Here is a 22,081-nt window from a genome sequence, read left to right on the forward strand (position 1 = left end):
GTTGCTCAGTTAAATTTAGGAGACAGGAGCCGACGGTGATTACAGCACAGCCACCTGTGTGTGGATGGGGACGTGCACGGCCGGAGGAGCACAGGTGCAGGTCCTGCCCCAGCTTTAGAGTCCCCACAAGTGACGAGAGAGCGCCCTTCTTCAGCTGACGCACCTGTGGTGGGTTCAGCAACTGTGAGGCGGGCACCTATACGTGACACTGGCACAGGGAGGACCGGCCCAACCCCAGAGGAGAGGGGAGGGAGGCCCCGCTCGCTGAGTCCAAGATAAACGCTCTCTACTCAGCAACACCCGCTTGCCCGGATGAACGCTCCGAGTTGCCATGGAGACCCTCACCTGAGCCGCTCTCGGCTCTCACACAGCCTCACCTCAGCTGGTCGAGTTCACGTGTCCCCTGGGCACAAGGCTCTCACCTGGGATGATGGTGCCTCCCCCCCCCACCAAGGGGACACTGTGCAATGTCTGGGGGCATCTTTGGCGGCCACAACTCAGGGGTGTTACTGGCATTTGTGGGTGAAGGCCAGGGATGCCGTACACATCCTACGGTGCACAGGACAGCCCCCAGCGTAAAGGACTGTCCAGCCCCACGAGGGAACATCATTCAGCCATGAAAAAGAAAGAAATCCCGCCATTTGCAAGAACGTGGATGGACCTTGAGGGCATAATGCTATGTGAAATAAGCCAGACAGAGAAAGACAAATCTGTATGATCTCGCTTACATGTGGAATCTAAAACAACTGAACCCAGAGAAACAGACTGGTGGTCACCAGAGGTAGGAGGGGGGTGGGCGGAATGGGTGGAGGGGTTCAAAAGGTCCAAGCTTCCAGTTATGAGATAAGTAAGTCCTGGGGATGTTGTGTACAGCATGGCGACTGCGGTTAATAATACTGTGTTGTATATTTAAAAGTGGCTAAGAGAGTAGATCCTAAAAGTTCTCATCATAAAAAAAAAATGTGTAACTATGAGTGGTGACGGACGTTCACTAAACGTATCGTGGCGATCACTTCCCAGTATATCCATATACCAAATCGTTACGTTGTACGCCGAAAATTAATACAATGTTTTGCATCAATCGTATTTCCATAAAACTGGAAACAAAGAGAGAAGAGATGAGATTAAACAAAAGTTAATGCCGGGCTTCCCTGGTGGCGCAGTGGTTAAGAATCCGCCTGCCAATGCAGGGGACACGGGTTCGAGCCCTGGTCCGGGAAGATCCCACATGCCGCAGAGCAACTGGGCCCGTGAGCCACAACTACTGAGCCTGCGCGTCTGGAGCCTGTGCTCCGCAACAAGAGAGGCCGCGATAGTGAAGAGGCCCACGCACCGTGATAAAGAGCGGCCCCTGCTTGCCGCAACTAGAGAAAGCCCTCGCACAGAAATGAAGACCCAACACAGCCATAAATAAAAATAAATAAATAAATAATTTTAAAAAAAAAAAAGAGAAAGAAAAAGTTAATGCCCATTTGGAACTGGTAAGAAACAGAAAGGATCATCCGGCCCCAGTGTCAGCAGGGCGGAGGATGAGAGCCCTGTACCGTTTTATCCCACGCGTGATCTGAGGTCCCACGCACAGGGACTTGGTTTCCAGCAGGGGGAGCTAGGCACATGCAGGTGCATGTGCATCTCCCAGGGCTGGCACGAGACGGCTCCTCTGTGCTGTCGTTCATTCATTCACTCATTCTCTCCTTCAACTCAGACACGTACTGAGCACCTACCACTTGCCAGGCACCTCCCAGATGCTGGCAATTCCATGCAGCAAACACAGGCTCCCGGAGGAGGGAGAAAGCACTTTTAAAACCAAGTAGAGCGTGATGCTTCCTATGCACGTGTAATCCGAACGACAGAATCACCTTTCCTCCCCGAACCCACGTTCCAGTGGGGTTTCCTCAAGTCTCTCCAACCGGCCCCTACCTCCGGTCTCCAGGTCATGGAAATTCGGATCCAGGCCTCGTTCCAGCATCTTGACGATCTTCTCCACCGAACGATGCTGGATGTACTCCATGCATTTTTTCAGGTTGGTCTAAAGAGAAAAGCAAAATTGGTCTCACAGAGAAACGTCTCTTCAGGCTACAGAAGGCTCTTTGCGGGGTGCACCTGGCCGCCCTTGCAGGGAGGAGAGCTGCCCCTTGATGGGGCCCCGCTGCAGTCCCCAGGCTCACCAGGCAGCATCCCTCTGCATCTGGAACCCCGGGGCCAAGCCCGGAGCCCAGCACATGGCAAACGCAATTGGCCTGTCCTGGATGAATGTTCTAGAAATCCCCCACCGATCTCTGTGCTTGCCGAGAGTCACAGGATGTTCCTTCACTTTCAAAAGGATGAGCCACTTGGACCACTTTGAAAAACTATACTTTCCAGGGTGCACCCCAGGTCTTCTGACTCCATCCTCTTTTGAGCGAAGCCTAAGGATTGGTATTTGTGTTTCCTAATCTCTAAAGCGGTGGCTGCTATGGAGAGCAAAAGGGCACTGCTCACTCAGCGTAACCCACTTGTGGGTAATCCCGTGACCTGCAGGTGGACACAGGGGCGCGTGGGTCACCGAGCGATTCAAGGTGAGGGAGACAGTCACTCCTCGTGAGATCAAAATGACCAGGGGCTCAACCCTGACCAGGTTGCCCGGGCTCATCTGCAAGGAAAATAATGATTTTCTGTCCATCTGGCAGATAACCTGGGCTATTTGATGGCAATCACAGCATCTGAGATGCCTCTGTCAGATGAGTCTAATGCTCTCACTGGGCCAGTTCTCCACCCGCACTCCACACCCCTCCCCAGTCACCCTGAAACCAACCCCTGGACCCTTCAGCCCGCGGATCTCCACCTGGATGCTTTCTGTACATTCTGGGACTAAACATTAACAAATGCTCGAGGACACAGGATACACTTGGTTTCACTGAACACCTTCATTGCTATTTACTAATCGACATTATTTTAAATGCATAAACACATTTTCATGTACACATCAGAGAGTAATCAAAAAAACCAGAAGTACCCAGACTTGGAGTCTAAATACCCCTGTGTGGGCGGATTCCAGGGCTGGGCAGGGAAAGTGCGAGAGCAACCTGACCGTCTTGTGCCTGAAAGCCGTCAGTACTCAAAGGATGGTGGGGACAATGCCAGAGGGAGGAGAGCCAGGCAGAAGGGCCACCGGCCACATCCGGACAATTTGAGCACAAAAATAAATAATGAGAATGGCATGTTATAACCCACTGAACACAATGAAAATCCACACGTCCATCCTGATATGAATGGGGGATGAAACAAAAACAAGGGGACCCCAGAGGTTGGGGACGCTCTCTGTGGACTCAGAGCTGCAGGTGAGCTCACCTGGGCAGATCAGGGCTGGCTTAGGTAAGCTGTCTGGGCACCGTCCTGACTCTGGCTCTCCCTGTGCTCTGCAGGGAATGCTCCAGGCTCTCCGCGGAGGGGCGGGACCTGGAGGAGGGCATCTGAGAGCATCCTTGGCTATCACACATCTTCCTCCGTGCTGAGTGAGGTGCCCACCGCACGCGCCAGCTCCTGCACGCCCTGGACGGGCACAGCATCCCTGACGGAGCGCAGGTGTGCCTGGAACACAGCCCACAGCTCTTTCCTTCACTCTCTCCTTCTCCCCTGCTGCCCTTGTGCGTCTTACCTCCATGCAGTTTATGTAAACAGCACCTTAATCACGAGAGTGGCAGCAGCAGACACCTACTTCAGTGTTGTCCCCTATTTTGGCAGCAAAGGCTCAGAGGGAACGGCCACCCCTCTTCCCAGAAACACCCGGGAGGAGGTGAGTAGAAAGTAGGGCCCCAATCTCCACTGTCAGGGATATTGTTTCCCTTATGCGCAGGCATCAACTGCATTTGCATCACACGGGAGGAGACGATGGCGGTACTTAACAGGGCTCTGGTGGCAGCAGGTGCCTCATCAGCCTCAGCATCTCACAGGAAGAACCCTCTGCCCTAGAGCTCTCCTGATCTCTGAAGATGAAGACGCAGAAATGAACACCAAGGGTCCACACAACCAGTCCTTGCTCACCTTCGTGTGCAGCTTGGCCAACTGTTTCTCATCCAGATTGGATTGTCTATATACCCGCTTCTTGTAGCGAAACTGGCACAGACACAGAAACAGGAAAAAAAGAAAACCAGGTAAATATTTCACACAGCCATTCAGAGGAAAAACCTGCCTTGTCCGTGGGTATTTCACCCAGGGCGGGGGCTCCCTAGCAAACCCTTCTGTGTTCAATAAACTACTTGTGTTCGCACCACAGAGCCTACGACAGCGTAAGGGTAACTTCTGCGGAGATGTTGCTGCTGTTTTGGCTGGAAAGTCACAAAAAGAAAAGAGAGCAACCCAGAGGGAGGAGGACTCAGGAGCCTGATGTGCTCTGCTCTCCTCTGCAGCATCAGCATGGCACCAAATCAGGGCCCGCTCCTCACGTGGGCTCTGTCCTCGACATCGTCAACCTTTACTAAACACACTTAGAAGCCCCAGCCCGGCAAAGCCACCTGCCCTCAGCCCACAACCTCCGCCTGGGACTCTGGGGCTCAGACTCACTCCTTCAAATGGCAGCACCTCCTCTAACCTGGCAGAGACGTCATGGGAACAGAGGGGCACACCTTGCTCAGGTAGAGTGATGGTGTCCAGGAGGGTGCACTGGGGCCGCAGGCTGCTTCCGAATCCCCAGCGCCTTTCACCCGATGCCCCGTTCCTTCTCCTGGGTGCCCTGGCTGCCTCTGTAGTAGATGCACTGTGGCGGGTTTGGGAAGGAGGCTGGCAGCTTGGCAGTCACTGGGACTCTGAGTTGAGACACAGCTCCAACTCCAGCCCCACCACTGCCCGTGTAATGGAAAGTGGGGTCCGGCTGCTCGCTGCTCAAAAGCCAATAAAGAGGCCAGGTTGGTGGAAAGGAGAGTTTGCCTTATGTTGGATGCTGGCAGCCTGGAGGCGGGGAGGGTGGACTCCCGTCCAAAGGCCGACTCCCCCCCACTGACAATCAGTGGGCTAGAGCTTTTATAGACAGAGGGAGGGGGCGACATGCAGACGTAGCACGGTCAGCTCTGACAGTCGTCTTGAAATTGGTCATCGGTACTCTGACCAGCGGCATCTTGATTGTTTTAGGTCCCGTTAGTCTCAGTTCCAGGGTTGGTTTGTTTCCATTTCTTTGAGGCCAATTCTCAGAATTGTGGCAGCTTATGTCGTGGCTACAGTCTGGTCATCATGCAGTTAACTGCTTCCACCTGGTAGGGCTTTCAGTATCTATAAGACAGCTCACAGGATACGGCTCAGAATATGATCTATAGCCCTTGAGGAGGAACTAAAGGTCCTTGACTTTGCTTAATGACTAAACTATTATTATTTGGTCTCCTTTGACTGTTTTCCTTTGTTTCTGCATTTTCTCACTTCTCTGATTAAACATATTCTTTGATTAAAGTTTTTCCACAGACAAAAGGCGGGCAGAGGACATGGCGGGGAGGGAAGGACCATAGGGTCCTGCCCCGTTTCACTAGCAGCCGAATCACTGGGCTGGACACCTGCCCCACCTCGGACTCCGTTTCCTTGTCTGTCGCATGGGGATCACAACACAGAGCTCCCAGGGTGCCCCGAGGATTGAACGTGAGCTTCCTGGCACAGAACCGGTGCTGGGCAAACGCTGTCTTATCCTTCCCTCCCCAACTTCCCTTGATTCCCTCCCACTCCGAGGAGTTTAAACAAGCACAGGCGTGACACAAAAGGTGCAGAGCAGGGGGGTGACCTAATCCTGAAAGTCTGATCCCACGTGAAGTTTCCAGAGTGACCACCTTATCATCTCCTCCCCTCCACTCCAAACAAAATAGCAATCCCACAACAGACAAAATTCCTCGGTGCCACAGACCGAATCTTGATTTTTTTTTTTTTAGGTGCCAAAATAAATCAGTGAAATCAGAAAGTCCCGTGAAACGCAGGCTGCACCCAGTTCCTGGATCACGTGCACCGTCGCAAACGGTAAGCGTCCGCCTTCTTGAACTGACCTGGCAGGAGGAGACACAGGCCGCTTTAGGACTCTAGCCCTCAGATTCTAGATTCAACCAGGACAGCACATTCTGGGGATGGCCATGAAACTCCCTGTTGCTTATCTTCATCCATCACGGCTCTGAGGCTTCAGAAGCCACTGAGAGTGATGTGAGGGGATGTAACAGAGTTTGCTTACTTGACGGATCTGTAGGAATTCAAGTCAATGGGTGCTTTTTCCAGTTATGAAAAGAAATATGCTAGGGTCGATAACATCTCTTGGCAGGAGGGTAAATAAGCACATGGAGGAGAATGTCTATTTCCACAGTCATAAATGTTTACAGCTTGTGGCTAGAGGGATGCAGGCTCAGAAACACACATCCTTTTCTTGCTCTTTTCTCCGTGTTTCATACGTAGCCAACCGCGTTTTACTGCAACGATCCAAGGCAAAGAGCTCAGATCCAGGCTGCCCCTGGTGTGTCCACCTCCAGGCCCGGCTCAGCCCCACACAGTGGACCACCTGGCAGGATGGTGGTCCAAGGAGATGCATGAACATACATGTAAATGACTCCTTCATGGCAATGAGAGCCGATGGCAGGGGCAGCTGCAGCACCCACCAATGCAGGCGCTCGCCCATCCCCAGGCCTTACGCTAAGATCACTGCCCCGAGGAATAGCTCACCTGAGCCTCACAGCCACCGAGAAGATTCCTCTGATTTCAAAGCTGGGAATCTGAGGCTCAGAGAGGCTGTGGGGTGGCAGGTAGGGTCCCACAGTGACCAGGACTGGACCAAGTCCGTCTGATGTCACAGACCACACGCCCACGTGGGGCAATGAATGCTCACGTGCTCGCCTCTCGGCCTCAGCTGCCATGAGACAGCAGAAGGACACGCATGACGGCTGCCCTGAAAGCCAGGACACAGCCCTGCCCAGGTCCCACCGGGCTCTCCCAGGCCTCCTCTCGTTCGGTTCTCAGGGGCTGGGGGACGGGCCCGTGTCGCCTCCTCCAAGATGCTTTCCGATCAAGGGTAGGCTCCGGACTTCCTGTTCTCGCCCTGTTTTACTGTCTTTATAGAAATTATCAGCCCCCAAATGAGCTGTTTGTTTACTGTTCCTGGCCTGTCGTCTCCTACAGGAGTGTAAGCTCCATCAGACCAGAACCTTGGCTGTCCCATGCACGTGGGCCATGCCAAGAAAGGGGCAGACTGTGAGCAGGCCCCCGACAGGCGGTTTCTCAATGGACCCCCAGTTCACAGGTGAGCAAACTGAGGCCAGAACAGGGAACCACTTGACTCCCCAGGGGCATCCCAGCTTTTCCTCCACGGAAACCCTTCTCCCTGGTCCAACACATGTTGGGGATCTCAGAACCTCAGCTTCAAAGTCACTGTCAGACCTGGGAATGTGCAGATGAGGTGCTGCCATGGTCCAGGATGTCTCTGACTTCAGACCCACCCCCTTCGAGGGCCCAGATGCCACCCACGATGCCACACTCACAGGCCCTCACTGTTGACTAAGCTGAAACGAATACGATCACTTGATAATAATAGCGACGTGTGGGGTCATAGTAGAAACGACCACATTTCCACCGACTTGTGTCGCTGTCTTAATAATTGTGGGGTGGGGGAGGAGGGATAAATTGGGAGGTTGGGATCGACATATACGCACTACTATATATAAAACAGATAACCAACAAGGACCTACTGCACAGCACAGGGAACTCTACTCAGTATTCTGTAATGACCTATATGGGAAAAGAACCTGAAAAAGAGCGACTATATGTAGATGGATAACTGATTCACTTTGCTGTGCACCTGAAACTAGCACAACATTGTAAATCAACTATGTGCCAATGAAAATTTTTTATTCATTCTTATTGGAGTATAGTTGCTTAAAAATTAATTTAAAAATACACCATGTGGAAATACCATATGTAAACTCAGGGTGCAGCAAGCCCGGACTCCCCAGGGCAGAGCCGGGGGACACACTTTCTGTGGATGCAAAGCTGCCGGGTGTATGCACCCACCACTTCACGAGGCAGCCCAAGAGCACGTGACTGGCCACAGCGGCTCAAAGAGCCCACAGGTCATTCCCGGGAGTCATGCTTCTGACAACAGCTGGATGGCCACGGGCCACACTGTGCCCAAGGATGGGGGTGGGGGAGACTCAGGGAGGTAGAAGCAAACCCCATTCTGCGTCCCCAGGGCTCACAGCTCCTGGTGATGCGAGCCTGAGTCAGATCCATGGTCCGCTCACACCAAGGTGTCCCTCCAACAAGTTCGTCCAATCCACAGTAGGAAAACAAATGGCTAAAAATTGCACACTGGTCCGCAAATCACAACAAAATCAGCTGCGACCTCGAGAATGCACACTACTGTTCTGAGCTAAGAGCGATTTCCCAGCCCGAATCAAGTGTGGAACTGGGGGAAGGTCCTCCCTCCGCCATCACGCCCAGGCTCTGAGGCGGTGACCAGTACCTCCAGGGAGGGGATGCCCCTGTCCGCGGGCTGCGGGTACGCGCGCAGAAGACGCTCCTCATCCAAGAACTTGCCGTCTCGCCCGTCGCTCGCCGGCTGGAACAGCCCGTAGTTCAGGACGTCCTTCAGGCTCTGGTTCAACGAGCACAGAATCCGCTGCTTCGCAACCCACACCGTCGCATCTGGGTTAAATCGAATGCACTTCTGCGCGGAAGGACAGAGACCCCTGGTTAATGATGCAGGATGCCACCCCGGCACGTGGTCAGAGATGCCAAAGGTGCTTCCATTCTGTCCTGAGAGCTCCTCTGAGCTCTGGACCCCCTGGCTTTTCTGGATGAAAAAAATACGACCTTCTTGTCGCTTTGGTAAATATAAAAGGGGAAAAGCTCAGATCGAGTCACTGATTCTGTGGCCTCAGCTCTCACCATTGGCTCCAATCTCTGGGCCCAGCTGTGTTTTCTGGTCATCACTCCCCACCACCTTTTGCCTTGGGCAGTTCTCTCGCTTGTACGGAGCTTCTCAAACCTCCCTGCTTGTTAAACACAGACTGTTGACCCGCACCCCCTCCAAGCAGAGTGTCTGAGGCAGCGGGTCTGAATCGGGCCCCAGAAGCTGCATTTCTCACAAGTTTCAAGGTGCTGCTGCTGTAGCTGGTCTCGGAAACAGACCGAGGACCACGGCGCGAGCGAATTACAGTGCGGCTTAGTTTTTACCCCGATCGCTCTCTCTTGGCACCTCAGGTCCAGGTGGACGTCTCCTCTCGTAACCTCACTGATGGGAAAGCCCAGGGCACAAGCGTCTGTGCCCCACCCCCCGGACTCTGAATGTAACAGCTGTAAAAACACTGACACCGCCCCGCCCAAACCATAAAGAACGGCAATTACGAAGAATGATTTGATTTAGCAATCGTATCAGTTGCCGTGAAAGTTAATTTTTGAAAAAGTTAAACAGTACAGACGGTTCCTGCAAACCAACCACGAACACTTTTCAAGAACAGAGCGGAGCCGCTAAGAACCAGAATGACAAGACTTGGTCACGTTCTCCGGTCCTTTCAGTGAGACCCGCCAATAAGCCAGGAAAACAAACGTTAGGCCAAATCCGCTTCTGACCATCACTTCTAATTTTTATTGAATTAAAATTATATTCCACTGCACGGCCATCAACAGGGGCTCAAAAATGTGCTTAATCACTGTAAAAGCGTTCAGAAACGACGAGGTTTGACTGCGTATGAGGTTGGAACCAATTCTCTGCAGGGGGATTTTGCTCGTCCAAGGATGCAAAAGGCCCTACTATCTCCCTGACCCTCTGCCTCGGGGGAGCTCCTCCCCGCCGGGTAAGAGGACCCCGCTACTCTCAACAACAGGTTGGTTGAACAGGCAGCCCGGAATCCCGCTGCCAGGAAACCTGACCCCGCAGGCATGAATGCGCCGTCTGTCCCTCTCCGATGGCAAAGACTGAATTCAAGAGTAAGGCTCAGAGCTCCTCTTGGGGCTGCGAGGCTGGGTGGGGGCCCCGTTGTTCGCTTCAGTGACTGCCAGCTGCACCCCTGCCATCCTCGGCTGAATAAGAAGACTGTCTGGAAACGCCCAACACAACAGTTGAGCTGTATCAGAGGTGACCAAGTGGGGCCGTGGGTATCTCGCCAATTTCTGCTTTGAGAATCATTGTCGGCCTCTGGTTCCAGCTACGTGGATACACGAACTCAGCTTCCCTTAGAGACCAGCATCCAAAGAGGGCCTGAGGCTCCCTCCCTGCGGCCGGCAGAAAGGATCCTGCCAGCAAGTGGGTCCTGAGCAGAGCACAGTCTGAAAACCAGCCCCCAGGGGATCTGTGTGGCAATTATAGATGATCCCAGAGACTGGTGTCCAATGCCACTTAGGGGGCAGGGCTGGGGATGCTGAGTCGTGTACAGGCCAGCCCAGCACAATGAAGAAACGTCCTGCTCCAGAAAAATGCCAAGAGGGCCCCACTGAGAAACTGCTAGAAGGAGCAGGAGCTCGGAGGTCAGAAAGGCTTGGATTTCCAACCCAACTGCACACACTAACCTTGTGGTCCTGGGCAAATTTACCAACCCAGTGGTCCCCCTGTTTCTGTGATGAAAACCATGGCAACTACATAACTTGCAGGGCAGTTGTAAGAAGCAGACGGAACATGTATAATACATGTCATTATGGGTTGAATTGTGTCCCCACAAAAGATAAGGGTTCCTGGCCCTTAAGGAGCTCAAAGCCTAGTGGGGTGTGATGATGATGGTGGTGGTGGTGATGATAATGATGGTGCTGATGCTGGTGATAATGATGGTGGTGATGGTGATGGTGATAATGATGGTGGTGTTGATGATGGTGATGGTGATGGTGATGATGATGGTGGTGTTGATGATAGTGATGGTGATGGTGATAATGATGGTGGTGTTGATGATGGTGATGGTGATAATGATGGTGGTGTTGATGATAGTGATGGTGATGGTGATAATGATGGTGGTGTTGATGATGGTGATGGTGATAATGATGGTGGTGTTGATGACGGTGATGGTGAACATAATGGTGATGACAATGATCATGATGATGACACAGTCGGGGCTGACATTTATTGTCTCTTAAATGCCAGAAATTGTGCTAACTATATTTACCTTCAACACAACCACGAGTGGAGAGTCTTATTATTATTATAATCATTATTATTGATATAGTGTGATTATTATTATTATATCAATAACTATAATTAATATATAATTATATGTTAAAATACAATGTAATAACAATTATTACTATTCCCATTTTCCAGATGAGGAAGCTGAGCCTCCGAGACTCACGTAACTACCCCAAGGTCACGTGTCTAGAAAATGGTGGAGGTTCAATCCGAACCCAAGTTGAATCGGCCCGGCTCCGAAGTCCTCACTATTTAACTGACATGTCATTTCCTCTCTGTGCACGCGGCACCTCAGTGCGGACAAATTATAAAATATCAGACGTCTAGTCACTGAGAAAACAGAAGAGAATACTCATGTTCAGGTCCTCTGTGGACCAGGGAGATACTGCCTTTGTTCAGATTTTCCAATTACCTGTCAATTTGCCCCAATGTTAAATGTTGACAGTTACAAGGGAGAAGCAGTTTCACCTCCATAGCAAGGGACGCTATTTGGGAGATTCTAAATAATTTTTTTCGAAGAAGTAAAGGCTACGCTTCGAGATACTTTTAAAAATAGACAATGTCACAGGTCTCAAGGCATGTGGTGCTGTGGAGATTAGCCACGGACATGCCTCCCAGAAAAAGCAGGGGAGCGCCACGGACGTGGTGTCCTTTCTTCCACTTAACGGCTGGGCTTCAGGTGGAATGGACAAAAGAAAACCCCCGAAGAACAACAAAGCACTTCAAACAAAGATTTTCACCCTGGTGTGAATTCACAAGACTAACAAAATCTTGGAACAGGCTCCTTAGCCAGCAATGGTGACAGTGGTGGACCTGTGGCAGGACCCTGGACACAAAGCAAGGTGCTGACCATGAACCCAAGTCCACCGAGCAGGGAGACGCAGGGACCTGGACGCCAGCTGACAGATGAGTGACTCCAGTGTGGGCTAAGTGATGACACCAACCTAACAACTCAACCCCCAAACAGATGCCCCCCATCGTCCCTCCCTGCCCCTCCCCTCCTCCTTCCCTCCTCCTTCCCAATCCCAGCGGCTGCCCCTCCTCCCATGCCACAAACCCAGGAGGACCTCTTGACTCCGTCCTGTCCCGCAGCTTCTGGATTGGTCTGGATTAATCCACCACCTCGGGTGTGTGAGTCCTCATCTGTCCCACCTCCACTGCCCAGCAGCCCCAAGCCTTTCTCACCAGGTCACTCCAGCGGCCACTGCACTGAGCTCACCCCATGCCCCTCGGGCCCACACAACCTGATTCCCTGAGTGGCCGCCAGGGTCCCCTCTCAAGCCAATAACTCCCCACGTCCTGCCTGTCGGTACCACCTCTGCCCTGGCCCCAACCCCACACACGTGTGCACTGGCACACACACACATGCACATGCACATAAAAACATACACACACACACATACACACACAAACACGTAAGGACACACAAATACAAACACACATATATACCTGTACATACACACATGCGAACACATATACACACACATACATAGACACACACACATATGCACAGACAAACACACACACACACTCCAGCAACGCGCGGGCAGTCCTCTGGAAAGCCAGGCCACGTGAGCCCCCAGCCTCCAGCACCTGCGCGCCTGTGCTTCCAGCTGGCCGTCCCCTCCCCACCTCGTCTGCCAGCTGAAACTGCACTCACACCTCCCACAGGGTCAGGGACTCGCCCTCTCTCTGGTCTCCCAGCTGAGCTGACCGCTGAGCTGCCCGAGTTGAACCACAGCCCACGGACCATTCAAGCTAAGCCGGCTGCCCCCTGCCCCCTCCTGTCTAGCCTGCGGGTCACAGCCTCTCCATCCTGCATTTCTTGCCTCCTGGGAGGTGGGACACGCGTGTATTCCTCCTCCCTTTCTCCTGACACACAGGCAGGAGTCGGTACCTGTCACTCACTGATCTCCTGCTGCGACGGCCCAAATGCCAAGACATCCAGATCCACCTCAAAACCGCCCGGTGGGTCTGGCTGAGCTGGTGGCTTAAGATGCAGAACACTTGCAAGAGGATGTACGGGCATCTCCAAGACCCACATCAGAGTGCTTCTCGCTTACGTCCTGGCAAGCATAGCGCTCAACACGGGATCTGGGTGGTTTGGAAATGGGAGGGGCAGAGACGTGCACACTCTAACAGAGAGAGAAGGGGCCGTGACCGGCATCAGCCTGGATGACAGGAGGGCAGCCCGGCCTCCAGGAAGCTCCGAGGACTCCCGCAGACCAGCTCAGCATCCTCCAGGGGGAGGCACATTCCAGCCCAGGTAACCATCTGCACCCTCCTCCTCCAAGAGGCACCCATTCACATCCCCCACCCTCGCCCTCTCCCGGCTCCTGGCACCACCGGCATTCAGCTGGCGAGAGCGCTCCCTGCCCCTCTGAGCTGTTGGTGACGACAGGGTTTATGTCCTTTTCTTGGCAGAACCATACCTGATGTCCGTGCAGCTCAGTGGATGTCACTGGAACTGAACTGCACTGAATACAAAGTTCCATACATGGAACCGTCCTGGGTGACAGAACCCAGCAATAAAGCAAGGTCCACACGTGATCAGGACGAGGATGGTGGGAGCTACCATTTCTGGGGGCCCGCTTTGCACCAAGTGCACTGTGACCTCATCAGCTCCTTGAATGATCCAAAAATCCTGAGAGGAGAGACGCACCACCAAAGTGAGCAGAGCTGCAGTTGGCGTGCGGTCAACCCACAAGAAACTCTGGCCCTTCCCCTGGTAGAGCTCATGGTCACACTGAAATCTACAATGAAGAGAGTGAGAGAAATCCTACATGGTCAGCGTGAGCTGTAGCTATTCTGCAAGACATGAGGCTAAACCTGAAATACCTGGACTCAAGAGGAGGCACTCTGGCCCTGGAGACAAGAGAGGGGTGCCTGAGTCAGCCACGTAAGACCCTGGATCTGTGTGTATGAGTCAGCTTGGGCCGCTGTAACAAAACACCACAGCCGGGGAGCTTAAACAACAGACGTGTACTGTCTCCAGTCCTAGAGGCTAGAATCCCAGATTCAGGTGTGGGCAGGGCTGGGTCCTCCTGAGGCCTCTCTCCTCTGCGTGTAGACGGCCGTCTTCTCCCTGTGTCCTCACGTGGTCATCCCTCTGTGTGTGTCTGTGTCCTGACCTCCTCTTCTTATAAGGACACCAGTCCTATGGGATTAGGGCCCACCCCAGTGACCTCATTTTACCTTATCCATCTCTTTAAAGATCCTCCTCTCCAAATACAGTTCCCTTCTAAAGTGTTGGGGGTCAGGACTCCAACATATGAATTTTACAGGGACACAAGGCAGCCCATCACACTGTGACCACGGCCAAGCCTCTGCCACACACAGAGGGCCACACTGGGCCATGTCTGTATGGCCAACTAACTCACAGGATCCACAGAGGGTCACACAACCTGGTGCTTTGGGGTCACGTGTATCTACCGGAGGGGCTGGCCCGTGGGGCAGAAGCAGGCAGAAGTTGGACAAGGCTGTTTTGATTCACAAAAACACAGCAAGAGAATTTTATGTAAGAGAGTAAATTGCTCTCCAAATCTGGTCTGGGCCCTGCGAAACAGAAATGATGACAATGGTTGTTTTGTAAGATGTTAGAAGGGTAAGACGTGTCTAGACAAAGCTTGAGGAATGGTAAATATTACACCGTGTAAAATGTCTGTTGTTACAGTGAGCTGTCTGGAGGTCAAGGGAAGAGCCACCAACAACACGGGTTGAATTACACCATCTATTCAGATCACCTCCTCCGCCACATCTGCTCACTCATGGTCCTCAGGTGAGACTTAAATCCAGCTCACTCTTGACTTTCTCCCAGAAAAAGCGAGAAGAACGAGGGGGAGGCCTGACAAAGCATTCAGGGGTCGTGGTGCTGAGGGAGCCCCCTGCATCACCCCTGTTCACCTGTTCATCAGGATAAGGAGCTGGAAACACGGACCCCAGTGCATCCAGGAGGAACGCAAGATATTCTGAAAGAAATCCCAGTTTCTGAGCACATCATTCATTGCAAAGGAAGCACATTTCACATCATCCTCAATTCTTTCGGGATGCATTTCAAAGACCCTTAATAAACAGAACTTGCCAGGAGTCATTTAAAGGTGCATCGAGGGGTGGTTGGCCTCTAACAGCTGTTCACGTGCCATCTGCACACCTGCAAACCTCTGCCCCCCCAAACTGTGATGGAGTGGTGTCCAAATGCAATCGTCCAAATGAAACAATGCTTTTTGCCGTGGACAAAGACCAACCAGGCTGTACCTGTGGTGGAAAACATGGAGATGCTGTCACGGTAACACATGAAAAGGATGTATATGGAACGGGGAAAACAGTGGGTGACTGTGACCGAGAAGGACAGCCTGGTCCGAGGAAGCTGACGGCCAGGAGCCACACTAGTGCTTCTGAATGTTTAAACACTAAAGGCCAAAGTGGCTGTGGATTAGGGTTAGGGTAGGGGTTAGGGTTAGGGTTAGTGTTTTTCCAATCGGAATAACATTTTTCAAAGAATAAAAGCTTGACAGCAGCCCCGGATGCTTTAGTGAAGTGGTGGGTGGACCGTGCATCCTGGTGACCTATAAGGGGCCAGCTAGTGGTCCTCTGCGGCTGTCAAGGCCATAGTCGCTGAGAGGCACTAGTTGGGCTCTGTCAGAGATTCACACCCTCCCTGGAGGTGAGTTCAGTTTCCTCTGTTGGTCCCCACGATTTCAGGCAGGCTCAGAGCAAAGCAGAGGATATGATGTGGCTAAAGAGGTCCTCCTAGAAGCAGTAAGTGGAGGTGCGTAAGGGCAGGCGGGGGAGAATTAAATCGTCCTGACCGCAGACACAAAGCACTCACTGTGCGCCCGCCAGCCCAGCAAAGAAAGCACGTCAAACGCACCCTCTTCTCCTTATGTCCTCCTGGAGGAGGTACGAGCAGCCCCAAGCCCAAAGAGGAACACCGTAAACCCTCGGAACTGCTCCCCACGTCACACAGCTGCCAGAGGCAGGTCTGGAATGAATGGACCAGAGGGCTGATGAGTTTCAACTTGGTCCCAACTGCATAGGATGGAGCCGCACATCGGGAGGGTTCACCAGGCGGGGGGCCACGAAGTGGATTCCAGGCAGAGAAAGGGAGACAGGGGAGGTGGTGGCCGCATCACACAGGGGCAGGTGCTGTGCTGACCAAGTGGCATAAGAGCTCCTGTCTGTCCGCCCAGAAAGAAGGGCTGTTAGCAGAACGCTCAGAACAGGGAGGGAAGGAGCCACGGAAATCCGACCACAGAGCAAAGGTGCTAGAAAAGAGCCTCATCCTTGGCACTAATGAAAATTACAATTCTGAGAAAATTTTTAAAAATTTAGAAAATTTAAAAAAAAAATTTTTTTTTTTAATTTAGAAAATTAAATTCTGATGATTCGCGCCCTCTTATTGCCACTTTCTGGATCATTCTTATCAGCCCGGGACATCAGGGAAGGAGGAGAGCTCTGCTCTTCCCCAGGGTGACCTTTGAACCACAATATTCTCACCACATTGTGGGATTTACAAAGCTTTTGACAGAATGTGTAATAATCCAGACCCAGGCATTAGCTTCTCGAAAGGATTTAAGTGGGTTTTGACAGTAAGCTTAAGCAGAAGAGCACGCCACGCCAGACATGCGTCGCTTGGGCCACTGAGACTGCGTGAGCTGCCCTGCTCACTCGCATATATGGGGCATTAGACCCACATCTAACAGGAAGATGCAGCATGGAAGCCTTCCAACACACAAAACTGGGGCTGGTTAAATAGGCTTTTCACTTCTTAATGATACATATGAAAATAAGGCTCCCCTCAGCCTTTAGCAAGCTGTCCCATGACATGAATGATAGCCAACACATTCAGGGCCTGACTTCCTTGCGGGCCTTTCACAGGAGGGCTCTTGAGCTTTCCCACGACCCAGCAATCCCACTACTGGGCATATACCCTGAGAAAACCATAATTCAAAAAGAGTCATGTACCAAAATGTTCATTGCAGCTCTATTTACAATAGCCAGGACATGGAAGCAACCTAAGTGTCCATCATCGGATGAATGGATAAAGAAGATGTGGCACATATACACAATGGAATATTACTCAGCCATAAAAAGGAATGAAACTGAGTTATTTGTAGTGAGGTAGATGGACCTAGAGACTGTCATACAGAGTGAAGTAAGTCAGAAAAACAAATACCGTATGCTAACACATATATATGGAATCTAAAAAAAAAAAAAAGAAAGAAAGAAAATGGTCAGAAGAACCTAGGGGCAAGACGGGAATAAAGATGCAGATCTACTAGAGAATGGACTTGAGGATACAGGGAGGGGGGATGGGGGAGATGTGACAGGGTGAGAAAGTGGCATGGACATATATACACTACCAAACGTAAAATAGATAGCTAGTGGGAAGCAACCGCATAGCACAGGGAGATCAGCTCTGTGCTTTGTGAACACCTTGAGGGGTGGGATAGGGAGGGTGGGAAGGAGGGAGACGCAAGAGGGAAGAGATATGGGGACCTATGTATATGTATAGCTGATTCACTTTGTTACACAGCAGAAACTAACACACCATTGTAAAGCAATTATACTCCAATAAAGATGTTAAAAAAATAAATAAATAAAAATAAAATGATTCCCTTGCTTTGGCAAAAAAAAAAAAAAAAACAACAATAAGGACAATGCGGCTGATGATCACCACATCACAGAGAAAATGGAGGCAGAGGGGAGTCAAAGGGTGTGGGGAGGTGGGCTCTCTCTGGCTTTACCAAGCAATTAATGAAACCACAAAGGTAACCAGGTTCCGTGCTTTTACCCCCGCAAAGTGATCCAAATGCATTACTCAAAAGGACATTAACAGAGCTGCTGAAGGTAGAGATCAAAGATCCAAACCATATATTTCTGCAATGCCAAAAGGGTAGATGGATGGATGGATGGATGGATGGATGGATGGGTGGATACATAAAATAAATAAAGACAAATCTTGAAAATATAACACCAAGTGGAAAACGTAAGTTATAAATGACATGCCCAGTGTGATACCAGGTATATATATATTCATTTTTACACAACAACACAACACTATATAGAGATCACTGATGCATATAAAAAGAGGAAAAGGAACAAGAGGGATTCACAGTGAATCACGACAGTGTCTGCCTCTGAGCAGAGGGGCCTGGGCAGGAGGGTGAGGGAGACTTGGGCTTTATCAGAAGCATTTTAACCCTATGATTGAAAAAAGACAAAACGTTAGCCACTGTCAATTCTACATAATAAACAATAAAACTGGTATGTATGACATTATTCTTTGTATTTTTCCTATATTTTAAATTTTCTCTAAATGAAAAATAGATACACCAATCTGGAGCCTAAGGCATTCCTCGGCCTCTTGGGGGCTTCCCTGGCTGAACTGGAGTCGGCCCCGGGCCACACTCCACTGCCATAAACCAAGTTCCTGAACGAAGAACATTATCACCGTTATCACCTTCTGTCCACTGAGTCCTCTTTGATGACTTTTTTAGGGCAGAAGATGTACTCAAGTCAGGGTCATGTACAACTCATGTTCTAATCAAGTCTAAAATCCCAAACAGATTTCCTTGTGGTCAGCAAACAAGCAGGCGAGAAAGGAAAATCTGGGACAGGAAAATCTGAAAACAAAATGGCAGCACAAAAGACGAAAGAACATTTTGATGCAAGAGTTTCTCACCTCTGCGTTGCCTGGGCTACTGGGTGACCTGTGAGGCCATTTAATGGAAACATTTAAGGCGTCAATGGGATAAGCGCTGTTTTCAGGGGAAGACCTAGGGGGATGGGCTTGTCTCCAACAGGAGAAGCCGACAACAAGAGTAAATAAATATGAGCCGCCTCCCAGGCCTGATTCCACTGACATGGAATGTCCAGAACAGGCAAATCCACGGAGACAGAAAGCAGATTAGTGGTCGCCAGGGACTGGGGGAGGGGTATGGGGGACACCCTGCTAACAGGTACAGGGTTTCCTTTCGGGGTGACGAAAATGTTCTAAGATTGACTGTGGTGGTGGGTACCCTCATCTGTGAATTTACTAAAATCCACTGAATTGTACACTTTCAATGGGCAAAGTGTACGGTACGTGAATTACATCTCAATCTTTCAAAGAAAAGGAGTCTTTTTTTGTTCCTGTGCTGAGAAACTGCAAAGACGCAGGCAGGGTGTTGATACAAGTCACCCTTAAGGACCCTTTGCTTGGCCAGAGCACAATCTCCTGCGAGAGCCACATGTGCTCTGATGACCTCGACTTTGTCATCAGGAACCTGTCCCCGTCTCCACCTTCTCCCGCCACCCCTGGCCCCAGCCTCCAACACCCCCTACCCCCTGGATTCCTGCAGGAGCCTCCTACCTGCCTCTGCTCCCTTCCCTCCTCCCCCGAGAGAAGCCAGCGTCCCCTTTCAAATATAAACGAGGTCACACGCTCTGTGCCAAACCTTTCCAAAACTCCCACTGTTCTTCAGGGGGAATCACACCCCCTTGCCTCAGCCCCTACCCACCGCCCTCCGCCCCGTGCACCTGCCCAGCCGGCGGCCTCGGCCTTCCCCACTGCTCTGACTTGCCAACCAAGTTCATTCCCACCTCAGGCATGCCGCTCCTGCGACCCTCTGCCCGGAATGTTCTGGGCAAAGATCCTTACAAGCCAACCTCTCGTCACCTGGGGCTCGGCTCAGATGTCACCTCAGCAGGCGAGGGCTGAGAGGAATTCATAAGATGTCTAGCATTTGATCCTCTTTTTAAAATTAATTTTTATTGGCATATAGTTGATTTACAATGTGTATTAGTTTCAGGTGTACAGCAAAGTGATTCTGTTATACATATACATATACCCACTCTTCTTTAGATTCTTTTCCCAGGACTTCCCTTGTGGCTCAGTGGTTAAGAATCCGCCTGCCAATGCAGGGGACACGGTTCGATCCCTGGTCCGGGAGGATCCCACATGCCGCGGAGCAACTAAGCCCATGCGCCACAACTCCTGCTCTCTAGAGCTCACGAGCCACAGCTACTGAGCCCACGTGCTGCAACTACTGAAGCTCGCGCACCTAGAGCCTGTGCTCTGCAACAAGAGAAGCCACCGCAGTGAGAAGCCCGTGCACTGCAACGAAGAGTGGCCCCCGCTCGCCACAACTAGAGAAAGCCCACGTGCAGCAACAAAGACCCAACGCAGCCAAAAATAAAGAAAAAAATTAGATTCTTTTCCCATATAGGTCACTACAGAGTATTGGGTAGAGTTCCCTGTGCTACAAAGTAGGTCCTTGTTGATTATCTATTTTATATATAGTAGTGTGTATATGTTAATCCCAATCTCCCAATTTATCCCTCCACCCCCCTTTCTCCTAGGTAACCATAAGTTTATTTTCTACATCTGTGACTCTATTTCTGTTTTGTAAATAAGTTTGTGCATTTGACCTTATTCTAAGAACAGTAAGACTCTTGGATGGGGGGCGGTCTACAACAAAGAGGCAACCGGGTTCGCATTAAAAACAGCTGCTTTCAGCACCATGTGGAAAACTTCTGAGAGGAAAGAGGGGTCTGCAGCTCCCCTGGTCCAGGAGGAAGATGGCAGAGACAGGGCTGGGGTGGGGAGAGAGTGACACGGGTGCAAAGGGATTCAGAAGGTCAAAGGGCAGGACTCGGGAGTGGATTGGCTGAGGGGTGATGGAATGCTCAGGATAACTCCTGGGTTCTGGCTCAGACAACAGAATCAGAGAAGGTTCACAGCCCAAAGTGGGAACAACCCAACTGGCCATCAACCGGGGAATGGATTCAGCCACATGATGGGCTACTACCCGGCGATAAAAAGGAAAGAACAGACAGATGCCATGACGTGGATGAACCTCACGCCCGTGACGCCGGGTGAAAGAAGGCCACACGTCGTGTGACTTGTTCACGTGGGTGGTCCAGAAGAGGGGACTCCGTGGAGACAGGACACGGTTAGTGGTTGTCGGGGCTAAAAGTGGGGATGAAGAGGAACTGCAAACAGGCACAAGGTGGTGATGGGAAGAGTCCAGACCGAGGTGGCCGGGCAACTCAGCAGACTTACTGAAAACCACTGGACGGGGCCCTTAAAATGCGTGAGCTTCACGGCTTGTAAATCACACCTCAGTAGAGCTGGGGTTTTTTTTAATGTAACCACTGGCCAAGAGAGGGAAACCAGCGGGGCCAGCTTTGGGGTCAGAGGGAAGAAGGAAAGGGTCATGGCATCTGCTCCGGACCATGTGAGTCGAGGGGCCTCCGAGCTTTCAGAGGAGATGTCAAGGAAGAAACGCGGTCCAGGCCCCGGACAGGAGGTCGAGCTGGAGCCGTGACCATGGTTGGGATGGCGTTGGACAGACGTGGTAACAGGACCTCCCGCCAGCCGGAGGGTCAGGGAGGCCTTGCCGAGCTTGGTTGCCGTGAGACATGAGTAGAGGTGGAGGGATGAGGGAGCTGGGGAGGGATCCCAGGAAAAGGAATCCTGTCTGAATGTGAGACAAACCCAGGCAGGCGGGAGCCTGGGAGGGCCAGGCTGCAGGGGTCAGGCTCGGCCAACCTGCGCTTCCCCGGCCCGAGCCTCCCGCTCTCCGTTCACCCAGTGCCTGGGTGTCCAGAGAACGTGGCAGAAGGTCCACCCACCCCACCACATTCCCTCTGGAAAGATGCGTCCTTGGCAGTCAACGACAAACCTTCCGGGAGTGGAATTCAGAGGCTGCAATTAACTCCCGGAAGGAGACTCTCACCTCCCGAGGGGCCCAGAGTGATGGACTGAACACCTGCCCAGCCGTGTGCCCCGACGGAGATTCTCAAGGTGACGAGCCACTCCTGCACAGGCCTTCCAGAACCTTCTCTCACGATGCACGCCCACCTCCTGGTCTTTGCAGCATGAGAGGCCAGCCGTCGGGGCTGGATTCTCAGCTACTGTAGGAGGAGATGGGCTCAGAAACAGACAGGACAGGCAAAGTCCTCCTCATATTCAAAAACGAGGGAAGCCTCAGATATAGA

General features: G+C 51.6%; 1 protein-coding gene across 1 annotated transcript in view; it reads right to left on the reverse strand.

The window, feature by feature from the left end:
* SHANK2 (SH3 and multiple ankyrin repeat domains 2) overlaps positions 1-22,081 on the reverse strand; it is a 559,042-nt gene that overhangs the window by 437,752 nt on the left and 99,209 nt on the right. The window contains exons 4-6 of the mRNA XM_082476803.1: positions 8,450-8,653; positions 4,024-4,095; positions 1,921-2,029 (exon numbers count right to left, since the gene is read on the reverse strand). Of these exons, the coding sequence (XP_082332929.1) occupies positions 1,921-2,029; positions 4,024-4,095; positions 8,450-8,653 (385 nt within the window). The remainder of the gene's footprint in view (positions 1-1,920; positions 2,030-4,023; positions 4,096-8,449; positions 8,654-22,081) is intronic.

The sequence above is a fragment of the Balaenoptera physalus genome (assembly GCF_965194825.1).
Source record: "Balaenoptera physalus genome assembly, chromosome: 10".
In the NCBI taxonomy this organism is placed as follows: Eukaryota; Metazoa; Chordata; class Mammalia; order Artiodactyla; family Balaenopteridae; genus Balaenoptera; species Balaenoptera physalus.